This window comes from Varanus komodoensis, unplaced genomic scaffold (assembly GCF_004798865.1).
Source record: "Varanus komodoensis strain SLA01 unplaced genomic scaffold, ASM479886v1 scaffold32, whole genome shotgun sequence".
NCBI lineage: Eukaryota > Metazoa > Chordata > Lepidosauria > Squamata > Varanidae > Varanus > Varanus komodoensis.
The window spans coordinates 10842687-10863225 of NW_025335798.1; the positions used below are offsets into that span (position 1 = coordinate 10842687).

The 20539-nt window shown below is 39.2% G+C and overlaps 1 protein-coding gene across 13 annotated transcripts in view; it reads left to right on the plus strand.

Moving 5' to 3' along the window:
- Window positions 1–20539, plus strand: part of SEC22A (SEC22 homolog A, vesicle trafficking protein) — a 30443-nt gene that overhangs the window by 1104 nt on the left and 8800 nt on the right. The window contains exons 2-8 of one of the 13 annotated variants that reach the window (XM_044438030.1): window positions 3691–3811; window positions 9266–9503; window positions 9780–10747; window positions 12151–13491; window positions 14680–14751; window positions 15985–16188; window positions 18538–18701. In XM_044438030.1, the coding sequence (XP_044293965.1) occupies window positions 16007–16188; window positions 18538–18701 (346 nt within the window). In that variant the 5' untranslated portion in view covers window positions 3691–3811; window positions 9266–9503; window positions 9780–10747; ... (1 more) ...; window positions 14680–14751; window positions 15985–16006. Of the gene's footprint in view, window positions 1–3690; window positions 3812–9139; window positions 9504–9779; window positions 10748–12150; window positions 13492–14347; window positions 14752–15984; window positions 16189–18537; window positions 18702–20539 lie in introns of those variants that run through there. The other 12 variants (XM_044438032.1, XM_044438038.1, XM_044438039.1 and 9 more) reach the window with 12 other exon arrangements.

Sequence of the window (20539 nt, forward strand, 5' to 3'; positions counted from 1 at the left end):
GAAGATAAAAAGTGTTTTACCTAGTGTTTAAAAGAACACAAGGTATGTTCTAAGCAAGTCTCTTTGGGATGGGCTTTCTACAACTTGGATGGCACCATTGAAAAAGCCTAGTGGTCTTTAGTAACAGCTTATCTAACCAGAATTGGCCAGGAGTATCTGAAGAAGGCCCTTGCAAGCTGACCATGCTGGCTGGGAATACTGGCAATATGATTTATTTCTATCTTAAATATGGGTGTAGTTGTCCCTTTATGTCTTGCAACAATCACGTTAATGGAACAGCCTTAACTTACATATCTGCTCTGACTGTGTAAACGTAAGAAGCTGCAAGTATATGGCGGAAAAAGGGAGTTAATTTGGCAATCTGTTTCTTATATATTTTTTGCACATAAATGATGTTAAAAATTGAATTAGAATAACGTAAGAATTCATTTTGCATAATTGGTGACTTTTATAATTTCCATTATAGTCTTGCTGATAAAAATCATTCAAAATACCCTTGAAATCAATATAGCCTGCTTCTGTTCTTTGTTTTTTATTCCTGTACCACCCATTAGCTGAAGCTTGAGCAGTTCACAACAGGTTAAAATGCTAGGAACAGAGCAACAGAATGAGATTCAGTAGGGACAAATGCCAAGTTCTCCACTTAGGAATAAGAAACCAAATGCACTACTACAAAATGTGGAACACTTGGCTCAACAATACTGCAAATGATAAGGGTTAGATCACAAGCTAAATATGAGCCAGCAATGTGATTCAGCTGCAAAAAGGGCAAATGCTATTTTGGGCTGATCAAATGCTCTGTAAAAGAAGTCAGTCTTAACCTGCTACTGAAAGGTAGCAGAATTGATTGGTGCCCAGCCAGAACACCCACAGAGAAAACCGTCTTTGTAGTTGTCACCAGCCAAGCTTCCTTGGAGGTGGCAGTTGGAGACAGGGCCAAAATCTTATTCAAAACTGATGTGTAGATTGCACTGGGAAAGGTCTTCTGTCAAGTAATACAGTCCTAAGCTATGTTGTGAATGTACAGTGCAGTTGTATACACATCTACTCAAAAGTAAGCCCCACTAAGTTCAGGTAAATCTATCCCAGGAAAGTATGCATGATTACAGCCTTTGTGTTGCTAATCTTAAAATATTCAGGAGGATGAGGTTGCAGAAGTACTGTTCTGTTTGTTCTCTCTTTGATGATGACCTGGTTTGCATGACATATCAATTGTAGAAGAAAAAAATAACGTTTACGCTTGAGACATGTTCATTTTAAAATAGAAGTTTAATTAGAGTAGGTTGTGATAAAGTGATAAAAGTATTGCGTAGAGAACTTACTGGAAGGTTATGGAAATATTTATGCTGGATAAAATCTGGATGGTTCCCAAGGTTTAAAAATGTACACCATTTGTACTTTTAATTTTTCTATTTTCCAGAATGCTTGTGTGGATTCATGTAAAAGTTATATTTGGCTTATGGGGGGTAGACAGTCTTAAAGGCTGCTCTTGAATGTTTTGGTCTGGGTTGTCTTCTTACAGCTGTATGCTATTTGAGTGCAGTAAATGTCTGATGAACTAAGTGAAGGTCCTAAACTAAGTAAAGATTTTTCTTTGATGCAAACTGCTATTGGCAGTGAACTATGGTTGGCTGTTGTGTTGTCTGAATTCATCCTGGGTTACCCAAGGAAGCTACCCTGCCACTGGCTCTTCTATGGCTTGTTTTACTTACCTAAACCCAGGCAGATGATCCCACTGGGGATTATGCAAGGGATTAAGCAAGAGTAGCAAAAACATGTTATCACTCTTATAGAACTGACACTGGGTCTTTCCCTTCCTGCCACATCATTTTTGGCTCTCCTTTGGCTCTTTTTCTAGAAGAGGTGGCTTGACAGCTACTGACTGGCTTTTCAGGGTGCCCAAGCAGCACTTTGGAGGGGCTGCCTGGGGCTGGCAAACATTTTGTTTAATTCCTCTCCTCCCCATGTAGTTTTTACAAATATTTGAGAAAAATGTTTATACAGTTGTTGGGGCAAGGAGTCAGGAGATGGGTGGTGTCAACAAAGGTATTTGCTGTCAAAATCCAACAGGTACCAATCCTGTACATTGACTCAAAGGGGTCAAAAATGCTTTTCCCCCTCTTTGGTTTGGCACCTGGCACAAGATGAGCTGTCAAGCCAAACTAAAGGCACACACATTCATTGTCATCAAGAAACCACTCTTCCTTTGAGTGGGCCTTAAGGGCTTGAACCCGGGGTTGGGTCATAGAGACAGATTGAGGCTGCTGTTGGTATACTGCCCACCTGCTGCCCAGCATCCTCCTTGACCAAGGTGGTAGAAGTGGTCTCAAGTATGGTGTTGGAGGAGTGTAGAACGATGGACCGACCAGGGTGACTTCAGTTTCCATGCAGAGACTGTCTTTAGAGCTCTGTCTTGGGACTTCAGGGTCTCAATGGGATCTATGGGACTTTCTCAGTTTGCCACAGGGTGGATATGATTTAAATAATGATTTAACTCACTAGTAAATAAGACCAGATTTAAATAATACTTTTCTATATAATTTGCCTGCCTGCCTTAGCCATAAGTAGAGGAGCTTCGTGAAAATATTCTCAAACTGGGTCTCTTTTACGGCCTGCTGCCATTATAGATTTTCTCCTCCAGGGAAAGAATAATATGATAAAGCTCAGGCTATACACAAAAAGATCCAGTGACTTGTTGGGTATTCTCCTCAAAAAACTTCACTTTCATTTTTACTGCTTGAGCCTTCCTCTTCACACTTCACTTCTTGTGCAGATCTAGTCCACTCCCAACAATCTTCTTCTGTTCATTGATGTTTTTGAAACTTAGCACTTGAGGTAAAGAGTTGATTCAGTATACATAGACTTGCAAAGGAACAATGGAATTCAGGTCTTTTTCCCAACTCTGTGTTTATTTTATAACATTTTTGCTGTGAAGAAGAGGCATGTGATCTCTGCAGACAAAATTCACTTTTGATAACTGCAAAACCAAATATCTGTGATAATATCTTCTAGATAGAAACATTGACCAGTAATCTTACATAACCTCTAGAAGAGCATGACATTGTGAATGGACTAATGGAATTTGTTTACCAAAAAAATTTAAACATTGCATGACTATACAGTCTCATGTTACACAATTAAAAACTAATCCTTATGTCATTACGAATATGTTTGGACTATAATGTATCTTAAATAGAAAACTATCTTTAGATAGATTTTTCCTCACTATCTCTACTTTTATTTATCCTTCTATGAGAAGTTTTACCCAAGAAAATTCCACAGGACCCAGACATAAATAGCTTAAAAATAGATGGAGAAGAATATATAATGAAAATCTATGCAGATGATATAGTGCTGACCATTTTAAACATTTATCTATACAATAAATAATAGATACAACTGAAAATTTGACTATTATTCCTGTTACAACTTCAATAAGAAGAAAATGAAAATTATATTGAAGTTTTTAATAGATTTTAAAAATCTCAGGATATGAAATAATTCCAAATCCGGTTAAGTACTTAGGCATAAATGTGAGAGGAAGTAATGATACATTATTTCAAAATAATTATAAAATAGCGTGGATAAAGATTCAGAAAGACTTACAGTTCTAAAGTGAAAGTTTCATGGCTAGGAAGATCCTCTGTCGTAAAAATGAATGTATTACCAAAATTGAATTTCCTGTTTCAGATGTTACCAGTTAGAATACAGGGAAAACCTTTACAAGATTGGCGAAGAAAATTGAATGTTTTTATTTGGCATGGAAAACACCCAAGGATTATATTTAAAGCACTGCAAGATGAAAAAAGAGGTGAGGTCTTGCGGTATCAAACATTGAATTATGCTATTATGTGGCAGGCCTAGTATGGATTACAGATCAGATTTTTCATTTCTGTTTAGTGAAATTAGATTAGTGAAATTAGAAATTGCAGACCTAGAGGAAGGAAAACACAATAAACTGTGGGCTAAAGAATCAATTAAAAAGGCATTGACTCCAAATAATAAGCATTATTTAGAGATGGTTTAATAAAAATTTGGTACTCCATGAGGAGAATAATTAGCCCTCCAATTTCTCCTATAATGTCCCTAATAGAAGCATACTGTGGAAAACATTCTAGGAAAAACAACGATCTTATAACATATAGAGACATGGTTGACCAGCAAGGGTGAATTAATTCATGGCAAGAACTAAAAGATTAAAGAAAAATATAGAGTTGCTCCTTTATCATTAGCAAGCGTAAAGATTAAAAAGGGCAATTCAAACTGAAAAAAACATAATAAGAAATTTGATGGATTTTAAAATTATAATTAAAAAACAGACCATCTCCTAGGACATATTTATAAACAACTGCTCAAATATGATGCCAAGACTCAACAAGACAAAATATGCATGAAGAACTGGATGCAGAATCTTTAAGAAGAAATATCAGCCCACCACTGGAAAGTCTTATGGATGAAGGACATAAAATTTACTACATGTCAAGCCCTAAGAGAAAATTCATGTAAGATGTATACTTAAACCAGTGGTGGTATAATACCCAAAAAGATTTACAGAAAATGAACAAGAAGTGCAATGGAAAATGCTGGAAATGCAAAGAGATAAATGAGACATTTTACCATATGTGGTGGACATGTAACAGAATAAAAAAAAAGGAAGCAGATACATGCTGCGATGCAGAAAATACTCAAAATTAACTTTCCATTGAATACCAAGCACATGTTACCAAGTATTGCCCCAGAGACTGTCCCAAACGTTATGACAGACTTGTACAAATATATGATAAGAGCAGCAAGAATGATAATTGCCTCGAAGTGGAAAGTTGAAGACGGCCTAGCTGTCAAAGATTGGAAAAACAAGCTGAGTATGCAACAATGGCGTAACTAATTATGTCAACAGAAGGCCAGTTAAATAATTTACTCAAAGGTAGAAGGCATACTATTAACAATTTAAATAATAGTTAAAAGAAAATATATTTTTTACAAATGTTCATGACTACTATCCATTACCAAAACAATGTAATGATCTGTAAGTAACTGTATAGACTGGAAAAATATATTACTGAGAATTGAATGCTCAACTGAATTGGATGGGAAAGTGGTTGATAGAGACTTTTGTTTATTGTAAACATGCTTAAATGAGGAGTTGCTTGCTAAATCTCTGAAATGGCCCTTGGCTTCTTTTTTTCCTTATATTTTTGTCCTTTTAATTGTACTTTCTGAAATAAGTAAAAATATTTGAAAAAATAATTTTAAAAAAATCCAATTTAAATAAAATCTGATTTAAATTAAAAACCAGTTTTTTAGATTTAAAAAATCATTGATTGGTTTGTCATTGGCCCAACAAATGCAACAGGACAAACCCTTGATTTGAATTTTGCTCTCTGTTGTGAGATGAGAAGTCCAAAAATTGTGTGTGGGTCTAAATAACTCCATTGCTCAGACCATTTTCTGGTGAGTTTTGAAATCACAACATGGCTTTCCTCCTGCAGGGATGGGGGTCCTATTTGTATGGTGTTTCCCAGGAACCTGATGGAACTCAGTGAATTTCTGTATGCTGTTCGGGATTTCTCAGTAGATAGGGCTGGCGAACTAGCTGAGGCCCTGATCTCACTGTAGAACAGTGTAATGTGGAGGGCTGTAGATTCAGCTGCACCTGAGTGCCCCTTCTGGCACAGAGGCTGATGCTTCAGTCAATAAAATCAGGCTTGGGTGCAAATCATCTAGAGTCTGAATGGCAAAAGATTCAAAAGTGTTGTAAACCATGTAGAGTAGAGTAGCATACAATGATTAAATAAGTAAGTAAAAATAAAATGAAGAAAAACACAATTCACAGCTTAATCAGCCTGTTGTGCTGTCTTGATTGCTTTGTTGAGTAGCTGTCCAGATGAGCTCTTCTGGATGGTCCACAGGCTGATCTCATTTTCTCCAGTGAGTGGGACGCAGTCCCCCTCAAAGTCCTACTGTGAACTTTTTGCATCTTATTTTGAGGACAGAATTACTGGTCTGCACAGCCGAGTTGAGGGTGTTGTCAGCACAGCTTCTTTCAAGGTTCTGATCCTGCCATCTGCTCAACTTTGTGGGATCAGTTTCAGTTATTACAAACTGATGGTGTGGACAAAGTGGTTACAACAGTGTGACTGACCATGTGCCCTGTCAACCCTTGAACTGCCTGAATAATAAAGGCTAGGCAAGAGGTCTAACTGGATGGGTCCAGGGAATGGTACATGCATCTTTGCATGAAGGGGTGGTTCCTGTTGTCAATAAGGAGGCAGTAGCATGATGAGTGCTGGAAAAAAAAAACACTTTGGACCCAGTGGTATTTGATAACTATCATCCAGTAGCATATACCCCCCCCCTTTCAGAAACTAATTATGAGAGTGGTGGAAGAGCAACTACAGGCATACAGTAGGATATTTATTATCTAGACCAGGGCAATCCAACTTTTCATACTTCAAGAGCCACATGAGGACATCTGCACAAAACCCAGGGGCTGCACAATAGTTAAATTTCTGTATAATAAAGTGTTTGCAATTTATATATAATATGCATAATTAGTATATTTAACCATTAAATGAGGGAGAATTAATTTTAAGATGATTTTTAGGACTAATTGAATGAAAAAGAAGACTTTGTGGGCCTACGATCTCTGCAGAGATCACAGGCAGCTTCTTTTCGGACCATAACCCAAGCACATTGACTGCTGCTCTGGGGTGGCCCATCCATTTCTTCCCTGTTTCTCCTACCCAGAAATCCTCCCATGTGGGTTAGGCAGCCTTGGGAGGTTAGGCAGGCACCAACCCTGAGCTTGCTTGTTTGTTTCTGCTAAAGATAAGCTTATTCTGGGAAGACTTTCTTGCTGACTGGACACGCTCTTAAAGGTATTTTGTTTATAAATGGTTTTAATGTATTTTTTTATTTATTTGTATTACCTTATACTGTTCACCAACCTGGACTGTATTGTAAAAAATAAATAAATTTTTGCTCAGGAACTGGTGGTGCTGGGATTTACATCCCCTTTCATGGCAATATCCTTTTCTTTCATTTGGCCTGATATTCCTTTTGCACAAATGTTTGCCAGTCACAGGTTTTGTCAGGCTTTCAAGGTGCAGTTAAGCTTCCTTTTTCAATCTCTATAGAATAAAGATTAACATGTTAATGCTGTGGGGAGCCTAAAATTGAGTTTGATTCCATCAGGGAGGGAGAGGTGACTCTGTCCTGCTGCAGTGGCCCTTGGGAGGGAGGGTGGGGGACAGAGCAAAGCAAAGCAACCAACCCATCCTGGCTTTTTGCCAGCATGGGTTGTTGTGGCATGTGAATTTGCCCAGTATATAACAGGTTACTTCAGTTCTAGGAGTCTATTCAAAGAATGGAAACCTGCTTTAGAGTCTGCCGCAAAGTAACTTTTTAAAAAGCAACTGGACTTATAAGTCAGTGATATGAAACAAAAGAAGCTTGTTTTATTTGGCTTTGAATCGGGCCTTCAGGTTATCAACCATTTTATTGCTAGAGTACTTCGTTTTTATGCCTTTACAGTGTTCTGTAATGATAGGTACTTGCTGAGTCTAGATAGCTGCTCTCAGTAGTAGTTTGTTTTATTAATTACTTTTGTTGTTGTTAGATAATAGTGAAATAAGTAATCTTTTAATATATACAATTTTTATATAGGTACAGCAGTGCAGTTGATGGATGAGACATTTAAGCAGTGTTCACACATACACGTGTGCACACTGTTCCACTGTGTTAGGAATTAATTAATCTTTAAGGAATTAATTGTTAACCCAGCAATTAATTCCTTTCAGATAGGCCTCCAGGGCAAACATGGAGTTCTTTTGAGAATGGCATGTAGAACAGTAGTGTGTGGATGTAAGTTTGCATTGGAGTGTGTCTAAATGTGCAAGAAGTGAAGAGGAAGGTAACTGGGTAATAATCTTAAGTATCAACAGTAGAATAGCACCCTGCAGGCAAGTTTCATCCATGAGCATCTCCTGTATCATGCAATGAGATATGAACCCTCTTTATGAAAATCCTTTCACTAATGGCATGAGATGGGACTGTGGCTAAATGAAGCTTTGTGCTACTATGATGTATTTCATGGGAAACAGCTTGAAGGTTTTAAGGCGGCTTATCTTTGAAAAAGTGGCTAATTTTCTTTTTTCCATAAATAGTACAAAAGAAATCAATTTTGAGAAATTGTGTAAAATAGATTTAGTTCTGTAGAGCTCTAAACACCTGTAGTTCTCTGGTATGTTGCTTCTCTGTCCCTGATTCTATACTCACTGATGGAAAATAAAATTCTGGGTTGACTGTAACAGCAGCAAGCAGTGGAAATTGCATTATGCAGAAAAAGAACTATATTCCATTTTCTCATTCAGGGTTAGTGATGAGAAAACAAAAATACTGATTAATTGAAATCAGACCAAGGAAAAATCTTTTGAATGGTCACAGAGGGGACAGCTATTTCTATGCATTTTAGTATCAAGGCATAGTTTATGGACATTTTATACTAGGGTAATTGTTACATAGTATACAATTTATTAAGTGAAGTGTTGGAACACAGTCTTGCATCTGTGAGCTACTGCTCACCTAAACTGGCATATGCGCAGTTAAACTCATGAACAACTGATCTAGTTCTAGTGTTTTATGCTATATACTGTTACATTGCATTTTTGTATCATTTAAACTTCTCCCATCTTAGTTCTAAGGTATTCTTAATCTTTACATAATAATAAGCTTGATAGACCTTGAAATAATTAATTTCTTCAGACATGGACATGACTTACAATGCAAAACACCGTACTGAGATCTAGAATTGCTGGGAACAGTCAACACTCCCAGCTTTGCAGCAGTTCCCACCACACCATAAACAAAACAAGTTTAGCCCCCTCTCCCATCAAAAACACCTTCTGAAACTGAATATTGGCTGCATGGCAGATTCCCACTATGTCCTGAGTAACAAGTCTAGTGTGGCAATGGTTTCCTGCAGAGAAAAACTGATAGATGTGTACTGCATATTTAGTGGAGAGCTCTGTATCTGCATCCCTATTTGGCCTTAAGACATTCTAGATTATCTTGAGACAATCTTAATAGTATTGTTGCTCTTAAAGGGAACATTTCAAACCTCTGCTCCCTTCCTCTGCAGCCAAGAACAGCCTTACCCTTGGCCTTTCCCAAGGGGAAGGCCCACATGGAGGGGGAGCATGATGGCTTGGTGTACTTCAAGCACCTGAAGATAATAGCAGTGTGCATTCTTTTGCCCTGTTTGCAGCAGGAGATACCAGTTGTGGGAACCAGGGTTCCATTTGGCCCAAGGATTCCAAACAACTGCAGGCTTTTCTCCAATTTGGAGATGGGTAATGATCGGGATTGCCATGCAATTGCCAGGATGATCCCTGCTCATCCCTGCAGCTTCACAGCTTGGAAGAAGTCAGGCTGTTGTCAAAGAGTGGAGCCATACACAACATGAAGTCTGCACATGCTAAAAATGTCCCTAAGACTCCTGTTTGGTAAGCTTCATGTTTCTTATTTTATGAGTACTTTAAAGAGAAACTTTCTTAATTACAGTTTGGGATAGTTTACCAAAGGCATTTTAGTATGCATTTATAAAAGCCTACTAAGAATTATTACTTGTGATACATTTTGCATTATGGATGTTTTAATAACTCTGTTTTCAACTTACTATGGAATATCATACATCTAATGGCTAGGAACATTTCTAAGGGCTAAATCATCCTCCCGAATGCTAACAGCAAATTTTCTTTCCAATATTGATACTTTCATAGCCGAAAGAGCATCACCCATGTACAAAAAGGAGGCATCTGCAGGCTTGGTGAAATTTAGAAGTTCGAAGAAGTACTTCTCAAATAAATAAAGAGAAACTCTATTAAATAAACAGTAGAGAACTATTATAAAACAAACCTATGCAGACTGAGTATAGTCAGTGGCAATAGAATCCTTTCTGACTGTTGGAGTGGGAAATGAAAAAGGGTGAAGGTGGAATGGAGTATCCTTGAAAGAGACATAGTTGGCTGGAATCCTGAACAGAAGGACCCCATACCACAACATTTCATTGCAGGCCCTACTTGTATATGCTAACTGCAAACTCAGCTTTTGAATGCCACTAGCATTGTAAGCAAAAAATAGCCATTGAGAAACAAAAGTGTTGAAATGTTCAGAAGAATTCCATGATGTGCAAAACTACAAAAACCCTTAAGGAAAAAAATTCTAACAAATAAAAGACTTATCCTAATGAAAACTGAGTATACTCAATAATCAAAGAAAGTTGATGGAAGATGTGGGATGGAAGAGGCCTTCACTGGTTGACTGGAAACCTGAATAGGAGCACTTCATTCTGCAACAATTGGGTGCATACTTTGTTACATTCTAGTAGTGGGGTTTTTTTTTAATATAAAGAGAAATAATTTGTTGCTGTTTTATTTTATGTTATTCCTAGTTTTGTGTGTTCAGTTGTTTTTAAAATGGCTAGGTAAATGCTAAATAAAGTGAATTCCCATGAACCTCTTGGCAGTTACTGGAACTAAACGAACTTATTGACAATATCCTGCTGAAAAAAATACTAGAGAAACAGACTTGCAATACGTTCTACCTGGCCTTTGAGATCAATGCAGGGGCTCCTCTGCGGAGGAGGTCTGCTAGGAAGAGGGCCTTTTCTGCTGCTGTTTTCCACATTTGGAATGCTCTCCCTGAAGAGATTCACCTGGCACCTTCTTTGTACACCTTTTGGCACCAGGTAAAGACCTACCTTTTAAAAAAACATTTTAATGTTCATTAGATGCCACCTAACCTCCATTTGTATTTTAAAATGATGTAATTTACACATCAGATTATATATTTATTAATGTATAGTTGTTGTTTTATTGTTTTTATAATAGCTTTAATTGTCTGTTAGCCACTTAGAGATGTCATGGGTGCAATCGGCAGCATCTATATTTTTAAAATAAGTAAAATAAATAGATTCTGTTATCAGTGCACAACCCCCAAAGCAGCCTAAAAATGAGTTTGTACTTGAGTAATACTTGGTAGGTTCACATTAAATTTTAAATCTGACTGGCTATATAGCTGCTCTAGGCTGTGACTCCTGCTTTACCCAACAGGGATCAGGCTCAGCATGGATCTTTATGCACCTCTTCCCTCTCTGTCCTCATGCTGATATCACAGGAGACACTGCAGAGAAGCACTAAGTGGCATGGAAACGACAGTTACTTAAAAGTGCCTAAGTGACACTTTTAGGCAGTTGTCATAGCCTCTTCACTGCTCATCCCAGTAGAATACCATGGCTGGCAGTAGCAAGGGCAAAGTGTGTTCTTTTGACCTTCCTCTGGGGAGGCTTAGGAGAACAGGCCACCTACCCTCCTGCCTGGCATGCAGTTTATCCCATGAGGTAATTGATGTGGGTAAATGGGGGTGCATGCTTCTGGTCCTACTTCTGGATAGTCCTGGGAGATTGTATCTTCTCTCGCTCTGTGCCTGCCTGCCAGTGTGATTGCACCATGATCCAGTGGGTGGAGCAAGGATGCCTGTTCTCTGGGTCTGTCCTATGGCAGTAGGCCAAGGAGGATGTGACTGCCTTGCTGCAATAGCAATTAATGGGGGAGGGAGGGAAGAGGGTGAGCCAGTGTCTGCAAGCAAGGCCCTCAAATCCTCTGAAGGGCTTGAAGTTTGGTGCACACCAAACACTGAAAAAGCTCTGCCTTTTCCAGCCATAAGTAGGGCTAGATGAAGTGATGCACATTGGTGAGGAATCTTGTGACAACCAATGCATTGGTTATAAATGCCACTGGGCACAATGCATTGGTGCTTGTCATGATCTGCTTGATCAGAAAGGCACAGAGATTGTGTTAACTTGTAAGCTCAACTTAAACCATTCATGTAACCCCATTTGGGTTCAAGGAACATGTTAAGCTGCCATGGCTTTGAAGTCATGTGCTTTAGCATGTTATAAGAAGCCATTCACCGTCTCCTCTTCCAGTCACACACACAAATTCACTCACTTGAATGGAAGGCCATCTAATTGTGGCTTTCCCCTGTCCTGCTTCAGTCTTGTCTTCTCTATCCACTGTCAGAATCTTTTGAATCATCCTGTGTACCATCCATCCTCCAAAACACTACCTTTCAATTCCCTTCTCTTTGAAGCTCCCCAAGGATGTCTGCTCTTACCTTTTGGACCTTACATTGTTGAATATGGACAAGCAACAAAGCTGGACTACAAAGTGAAAGCTGGACTACAAAGTGAAAGAGAAGGAGTATTTGTGTGCATACATATGCGTGTTTTAAATAAAAAGGTGATGGTATAAAGTGACTTTCCAACCTGGCATCTTCCAGATAGCTTCCATAATTCCTGGCCAGGAGTTGTAACCTGTAATTTCTGGGTGGTGGTCAATTGGAGATGACTGGTATAAAAGGAGTTGGAGACAAATTGAAGAAAGGGAGACTTAGGGCAAAAGAATAATCTTTCACATACTACTTTGAGGTGGTGATGAAACATCCAGTTAGAAATGTCAGGGAGGCAAGTGAAAATGAGGATTTGGACAGTGTGGAAAAAGTGTGGTATAGGGAAGTATGGCTAGATGTTGCCTGTGAATACCTGATATCGAAGGCTGAAGGTTATGCTGTGTCCACTCAAGGACAGACTATAGAAAGACAATTACAGGGGACTAAGGACAGGAACCCTTGAGTGAGACAAGAAGCTAGAGAGGGAGCTGGATTTTCCTTCAGTGGAAATCTTGAACAGGCATTGTGACAGGAATGAGAACTGCATGAAGCTAAGGTGTACATGGAGTCGAGGAGGAAAGGTTGGACTGCTGTAGACGTTGGATAATGCTGAGATCCAATGATAGATACTACTGATAGGCTCTCTCTTCTACATTTCTCTTTTGATGCTTAGTTGCAACTAGGTGGTGCCACAGGGAGCTCTATTTGGAACAGTCACTAATCCTTAGTATGTTTTCTAAAACAACCCATGTAGTCACCTTGTCTTATCTTATGTGTTTGTGGAACTTACTGAATTTCTTTTTCATTGAATACTGTACTTCTTGGTAAGCTCACCACAACTTCTTATCTTCTGCCTTCTTCAAGTATTTTAGGTGATCCTGTCACAACTCTCTTTATAATAGGGCAACTTACACATGTTGTAGTTTGTTCTTGTAACATTTGGTGGGTGTACTTCAGTCTTGGTTCTGGCTTGGGGTTGGAAATGAGACAACTTGGGTTGTATTTGTAGATGAGCTGTGTCAAAAATTAGACATAGGGAGTCTGTGGTGATAGGTTCTGCCCAAACTAGCATTGACCACAGTATCTTTTGGGGCGGTTTGCCTGTGATAATACTTCAAGGCACTGTTTTACAGTGGCTCTGATCCTTACAATCTGGATGGTGCTTAGGAATGCCTGCTTCGCATTGTGGCTACTGGTTTATGGTGCACAGCAGAGTTCTCTTCTACCATGCTATTTAACATCTAAATGAAATAACTGAAAGAGGTATGTCAAAATTTCAGATTGCCGTGGTATCAGTGTGTAGATGATGCACAGCTCTAACTTGTCTCCCAGGGAAGCTGTTGAAACTCTCCCAAACTAGAGACATTCAAAAAGAAACTGGAGTTACAGTAGATTCCAGTCAGTTTCTGAGCTCAATTCAGAATGCTACAGCTGGCATATAAAGCCCAATGTGGCTTGCAGCTGGAAAGCCTCTTTCTCCCATATTTATCTGGGATTATAAGTTACTGCTGCTTAAATTCTTTCTGATCTGAGGCTTAATGGTGGGGATGTGGGACAGGTTTATTTTGGCTGCTTCATCCAAAGGATCCCTGTCTGACCCCTTCGTGATAGTCTTGTGGCATCCACTGGAGAACTTATTTTTTCTCCAAGCTTTGTCTGGCTGGCCACAGAATTCTTCACAGATCTAGCAGTCCTGGTCTAAGACTGTAAGGCCTGAGCCTTCCCCCTCACACCTTCCATGGAAAGAACCATAGTGGCTGCTCCCCCACCCCTGGTTGCAGCTGGACCTCAGGGAGGGGAAATGGGGACCTGGTTTGGGAATGGGGAGTTGAGGGTGCTGGGACTGAGATGTACACTGGTTCCTATTAGTGCCCTAGCTCCCTCCCCTTCCCCTCCCCCTCCCCTTCCCCTCCCTTTCCTGGTGTTTTATCTAGATCATTGGTCCCCAAACTTTTTAAGGCTGCTGCTCCCTTTCCACTTGGGTGCAACCCTAGTGCCCTCGTGCCTTTTTCTATGTATTAGAGGTGGTAGGGTTGTCATATCTTAGGTGAATTAATACTCCTTCCTTGCCTGGCCTCTCTCTCTTCCTGTCCCCCATCCCCACTCTCATTGTGAATAGCAGCTTGCGGGGCTTCAGGGAGGTGAGGCAGACTCCTCAATGGTCCTTGGCAGCAGTGGCAGTGATGATGATGAAGCAGGTGTGGATGCCTTGGACACCAGCTGGCTTAAGAGGCCCTGTGGGGAACAGGGACCTGGCTGCAGCTGTGTCACAGCATGCTCAGCCTCTCATTCCTCTCCCTCCTTCATCCCCGATCTCACCAGAGCATCAGGATGGGAGCACTGGGGTCATGGTGGCTTGCAGGGCTGTGGGGAAAGGGGCGAGGCAGGCTCCTCAACAGTCCTATTTAACAAACGTTTGTCTTTTTGGTCTCTTTGTTTCTTTTGTGGTAGTTATCTGTACAGGTAGTCCCTGGGTTACGGACAAGTTCCATTCCTGAGATCGTCCTTAGGTCGAATTTGTATGTAAGTTGAATCACATTAGTAAGCCAAATGTTTGTTGTAGTATATGTATATATTTTCACTTTCTATACATATAAAACACTTAAGAAACACTTCAATATTCACTAAACTATCTGAAACATTGTAATAATGATAAAGTATCTAAAGGTACTGAAGAGAGAATCTCTATGTATGTGTGTAGGTATACAGTATTGTAAAAAAACAAAAGAAACAGTTTAGAACATTCTTGAGGTAATATTAATATTAACTAATGATGGAGATGAACCTGGTGCTGGAGAGTCAGAATTTGATTGTGCTGCTGGAGAGCAGGCAGGGGATGGGTTACCACTGGAGTCACTTTCTTGAAGTAAGTCCCAAGAGTTGTTTGTACAACTGTTTTCTTTTTCTAATTATAAATGGCTTTGTGGCAGCTGAGGGTCTGGTTATAAGGGCAAATGCTAAAATAAAAACCAAGGGGAACTACATACCTTACCTGCATCCCGAAACACAATGGCTTGGGCATGCCCAGGCTGATACTGTGGAAAGAAAAGCAGTGAATTCTCTATCTCTAAGGAACTAGGCTGATGACTGATGACACATATCTAAACATGTTGTATAGTTCTGTAGAGGTAGTTTTGGCAATCTCTAGAAATGTCTGTCTCTAATGAAAAGCCATGTATATCTCTAGGAACTGTGCAGCCACTGATGGCGCATCACATCATTCCTGAGAGATATCCATGGCTTTTTCTAGAGATATTCATATAGGGTTTATGGCATTCCATGCATTTGTAAGTATGGATTGTTGTTTGTAACCTGGGACCTACCTGTAATCTTGCCCAGTGTAGTCCTCTTTTTACTCACTGCCCTTTCCTGGATCTTTCCACTGCTCCCAGCAGGACAGTATTGCCCACCAATCTAGATGGCTCAAAACAGCCATCTAAGATAAAATACCCAGCAAATGGTGCAGCAGTGGCAGGGACCACCACACCTTCTTGTGGGCATAGGATGCTTATATGCCTCCTACTTTGGAGGTTTACATGCATCAAGGGCACAGGATTGCACCCTTATGCTATTAGTGTAGTGTGAATGACTTGCAAAGTATATATGGGTAGGTCAGCTAGTAGATACTTTTTGGGCCTGTCGCTTTGGACAACTGTAAGGCTAATTCAGTCATATCTGTTACTGGCTAATGAGGGCTCCAGATGCAAAAAATGAAAGCAAAGCTAAACAAATGTTTATGTATATGTTCTCTTTTAGATTTTCATTGTGTCTATTTGCAATGTCCATGATCCTGTCTGCCTCAGTGGTCCGTGTAAGAGATGGACTCCCTCTGTCAGCCTCTACTGATTATGAGCAAAGTGTTGGTGTTCAGGAATGCAGAAAGTACTTCAAAACTCTCTCAAAGAGACTCACTCAGCTTCCAGATAGATGCTCACTGCAAACAGGACAGTATAATATAAAGTAAGTTTTCTGTGGGATTTGCCTTCTCCCTGCAACTTTGTTCTCTGTTGCTTTATATAAAATTGCTAGTTGCTAGAACAGCTGTGAGGAGACCAGCCTATTGCTTTAAAAAGCCCTTTGCTTTAAGCCCTAATACAATTTTGTAATTGCCCCAGTGAACATGCCTGCCACCTATAGTCTTTTCAGAGCGCTGCTCTGGGTTCCAGTGACAAGCTATGTGAAGCTGGTGGGGACTCTTTGCAGTGCTGGCTCCTTGAAATGATTTGGGTTTTTTAAGGCACAATCTAATACATGCTGAGGAAAAAAACCCCTACTACTCCCAGCATTCCCCAGCCAGTGTCCATCTGTCTGTCTGTCTCTTTTTATTATGTCTTTTAATGCTCTTTGCTTTTTAATAATGTTGAAATTTTAATTGTTGCAAACCATCCTGGACATCCTTTTTAGGGTCAGAAGATGGTATATAAAATGATCTAGCTATCAATCCATCATTATTAAGACATCTTTCACTATTGCTTAATACAATGGCAAATTACTCAAAAGGCAAATCAAACAATGCCCCCACTGATATAGCTGTACAGAATGAATCTCAGTATAGCATTGGCTGCCTAGCATTATTACTACTTTTCTGGAAATGGAGATGTTTTCTCTTTATGGAATGATCTCATATCATAGCATTTAATATGTGGTACAATGTGCCACGCGAAGGGGATGGGACAGTGGTGTGCAGCCACATGTGATGCCATTTTGTTCTCTTTATTGACTAGCTTCACGTGGGATCGCACCTGACTTTTCTGGAGTAGTGGATTACTGTGGCCAACAGCTTTTCTTGCTTTTCCCTACTGAATTCAAGATATTTTATGTTGCTTCCAGACTTAGCCATGCTTACAGCAGGTCTTTGAAATGAATGAGATTTGTGGTTAGGGATGTGAAGGCACAGAAGAATTCAACCTTCCTTCTGCCACTCCCTTTTTTTTGGAAAATTTTGCAAAGTGAAAGGTTTAGATAATTGTTTTTTTAGAATTATTGTTAAAATATTTAATATATAGTGTTCAATAGTATATTGCTATTGAGTCTTTACTTTCCAAAAAGATTTCTGGAAATGTTGAAGTCATGAAAGAAAAAAAGTGTTGTTATCATGATGGAATATATGATTCCGGACTGAAGTTAGCAGTCCTCCAGCCATAAACTTGGTTCCATCAGGTATCTTCTCTCTGACACATACAAACACACAAATAAGACTATTTAGACCTCTTCCATATTTCTTGTTCAGATAAGTAAAAAGAAGAAAGGCTGAGAATTTTTCCAGAACATCCTGCACATTTTCATAAAAAATGTAGCTTTGATTCTTTATAAGTGAACTTCCCTAGATGATAAATATTTGAGACTTAACAAAAGAAAAAAAAAAGAATGCAGGCATGCCAAGCCTACTTATTTGTAATGGGTAGCATTCAGCTGTGTCTTTCCATTAGCACTCCACGCTAGTGGAGACTGTTCCAAACTTTTCGCAAGAGAAGAATCAGCTAAAATTACATTTGTGTGAGGTTGCACATGATGCTCATGCAAGCCATTGTGCAACCAATTCTGCTTGGGCAACCTTTTGTGTGAACAGTTCTTCCTAATTCTTGGGAACCTGTTGTATGGTCAGTTGTGCATTTCACTTGCACAACTGCTTGCATAACAGAAAAATTCAGCAGAGTTCTGCTAGCTCTGGAATTTAAGCTTGTGGAATGACTTGATGCTGCTCATTTTCCCCAATGCATGTTGTGCACTTCAAATTGTCATAGAGTTACTGTTTTGAATTGCATAAGGAAATGGTGTACTAATGTGGTTGTTTAATGGAATGTTTAATAAATGAAGAATGTAAGCATATGTCAGAATTTCAATTAGAGATGGGGAAATTTTCCTGCTTCTGATGACTTTTCTTAATGCCATCTCTGGACAGGGATGAAAAAGCATGGTTGCTGGGAAGGATTTCATTCTCTAGCCCATATATATAATTTTGAAGAGATAGTATTTTGCTTTTTGGAAAGGTGCTGCTGATGCTGTTATGCATAACCAGTAAATCAAACATGCATCTGTTTCTGCCTTCCTCTCACAAAAGGGACAACTTTTTGTCTTCCTTTATGTGTGTTAGACATATGGGAGATGGGTCACTCATTGTTGATGGAAGGACATTGCCTACAAAGCAAATTCCCTTTTCTCCTTGGAAATAGTGGGACAGTTTCTTATTAATAGCAATGTGTCCATGACATATTTTTTCTTGTTATGGCATACAGAGCTGCTTTACATCAAGCTGTGTTTGCATGATTTAATTTTAAGAAGTGATATGTATATGTATTTTAAATATAGTTTTATTAGTTCACTGGGCGTGAGTTACATGATGCTCTGCACAGAAAATTATCCCAATGTCCTGGCCTTCTGCTTCCTTGATGAGCTTCAAAAGGAGTTCATTTCCACATACAACATGATGAAGACAAATACTGCTGTTAGACCTTACTGTTTCATCGAGTTTGGTAAGGGATTGATCACTTAACTTCCTTATATCTGTTATGATTTTAGATTTTAAATGTATAATACCTCTTTTTATTCCAAAGTGGTAACCAATAGTATTTTGTATTCTGCATTCCTTTTGTTAACTGGCTAAATCAGTACTTGCTGTTACAGCCTAAACCTGGCCATTGTTTGATCTGCAGACTTATCCTGTGGCATAAGCTTAACTACAGCATTGTGCTAGCAGATCTCTGTTACCATTCCTGTCCTGCCTATGTGTACCATCCAGATTTGCTTCAGAGGGTTCTCAAACGTTTTTCAGCAGATTTGGGGGTTTCATGAGAGGCTTACATGGGAGAGAGGAAGAGTGCTCTGCCAATGGTTGCCATTCCACTAGTGGTGGTCATAGCTGACAAAATAAAAACCATAATCCTGCATCATAAAACTTTAGAGAGGTGTGTTGAGGCAAGCCTCCTTCGGAAGATGCTTGCAAAAGGTGGTGCTGCGATCAAGAAGGACCTGTTTTCTAGAAATACAGAGTGACCCTCCAGTGGAGATGGAATCTGAATCAGCATAACTTCTGCACTAAAAGTAGACAGATCATATAGGAAAAGGTGCTTTGGTGGGTCTAGGCTATTCAGGCTATTAAGCAGTGATCCTTGTTCTCTGGCAGAAAGCACAGTAGTGCCTGTTGCTGTGGATTCTGTAGAAACATCTACAAACTTTTCAAATATGTTGAAGAAAGTGAAATTCTAATCACCTATACGACTAGTTCAGTTTCCTTTTTTCCTTTCTTTCTTTTTCCAGCAACCTTTCTGATGCATCATAATTTCTTTGAAGGAATCTGTTACTTTTCCTGGCCCCATTTAGGAAGCCAAATATATGTTAGAAAGGGTTAGTTTATCCTGGGGTATCTGGGCTTCCTCATGGCTTGGTTTTCATATGTTTGCTAGTTGCTATCTCACTTTAAATAAATCTCTTTTAGCTGTTACTTGTTTGGAGAAAGTAATTGCAGCTTCTTTTATATTAGTCGCTTTTGTATTTTGTTACTTTTTGCCATGGAAACTATTAGGGATAACTTAATGAGTGCGAACAATTGTACAATGGAACAGAAAGTGCATGATGTACCGTATTTTTTGCTCTATAAGACGCACTTCCCCCCCCCAAAAAAATAAGGGGAAATGTCTGTGCATCTTATAGAGCGAATATGTGTGTGCAGTAAGTCTGTCAGATGTGCAGCCCATGGGGAAGTGATGGGGAATGTGCCTGTGATTATGTGCCCATTTGATGCAGAATATTTTTTTTCTTGTTTTCCTCCTCTAAAAACTAGGTGCGTCTTATGGTCAGGCACGTCTTATAGAGCGAAAAATACGGTATATCTTTTGATAAATATAATAAGGTAGCAAAAGTACATAGTTTTAGCATTATGGAGTGAATGCAGAAAGGGCAGATATGAAAGACTACATGGTTATGTTCTAGATATTTATTTTAATTCATATTTTTGTAGCAGAATAATGAACCCTTCTCAAACAGTTGAGTAACCAAGTCCCCTACATCAGAGTCCAGATAGTTTGATTCTAGATTACACTTATGAAAAGTGTGCTTCGGTGATGTCTTACTTGTTCTGACATAAGCTAAGTTGTATAATGAGACCAATCAGAAAATATATCACACTCCAAAAGGAATGAGGATGTGACCAAGTTGTAAAAAAAGAGATTAAGGTTGGGAATATGTTTCAAAATTGTGATAAAGTATTAAAACAGGTTAGTGTGTGAAAGTGGCACGGTGGTGGGTGGCATTAAAAATATCTTGAAAAATTCACATGCTTAATGGGCAGTCCTCAAAAGACCTCAGCAACTGG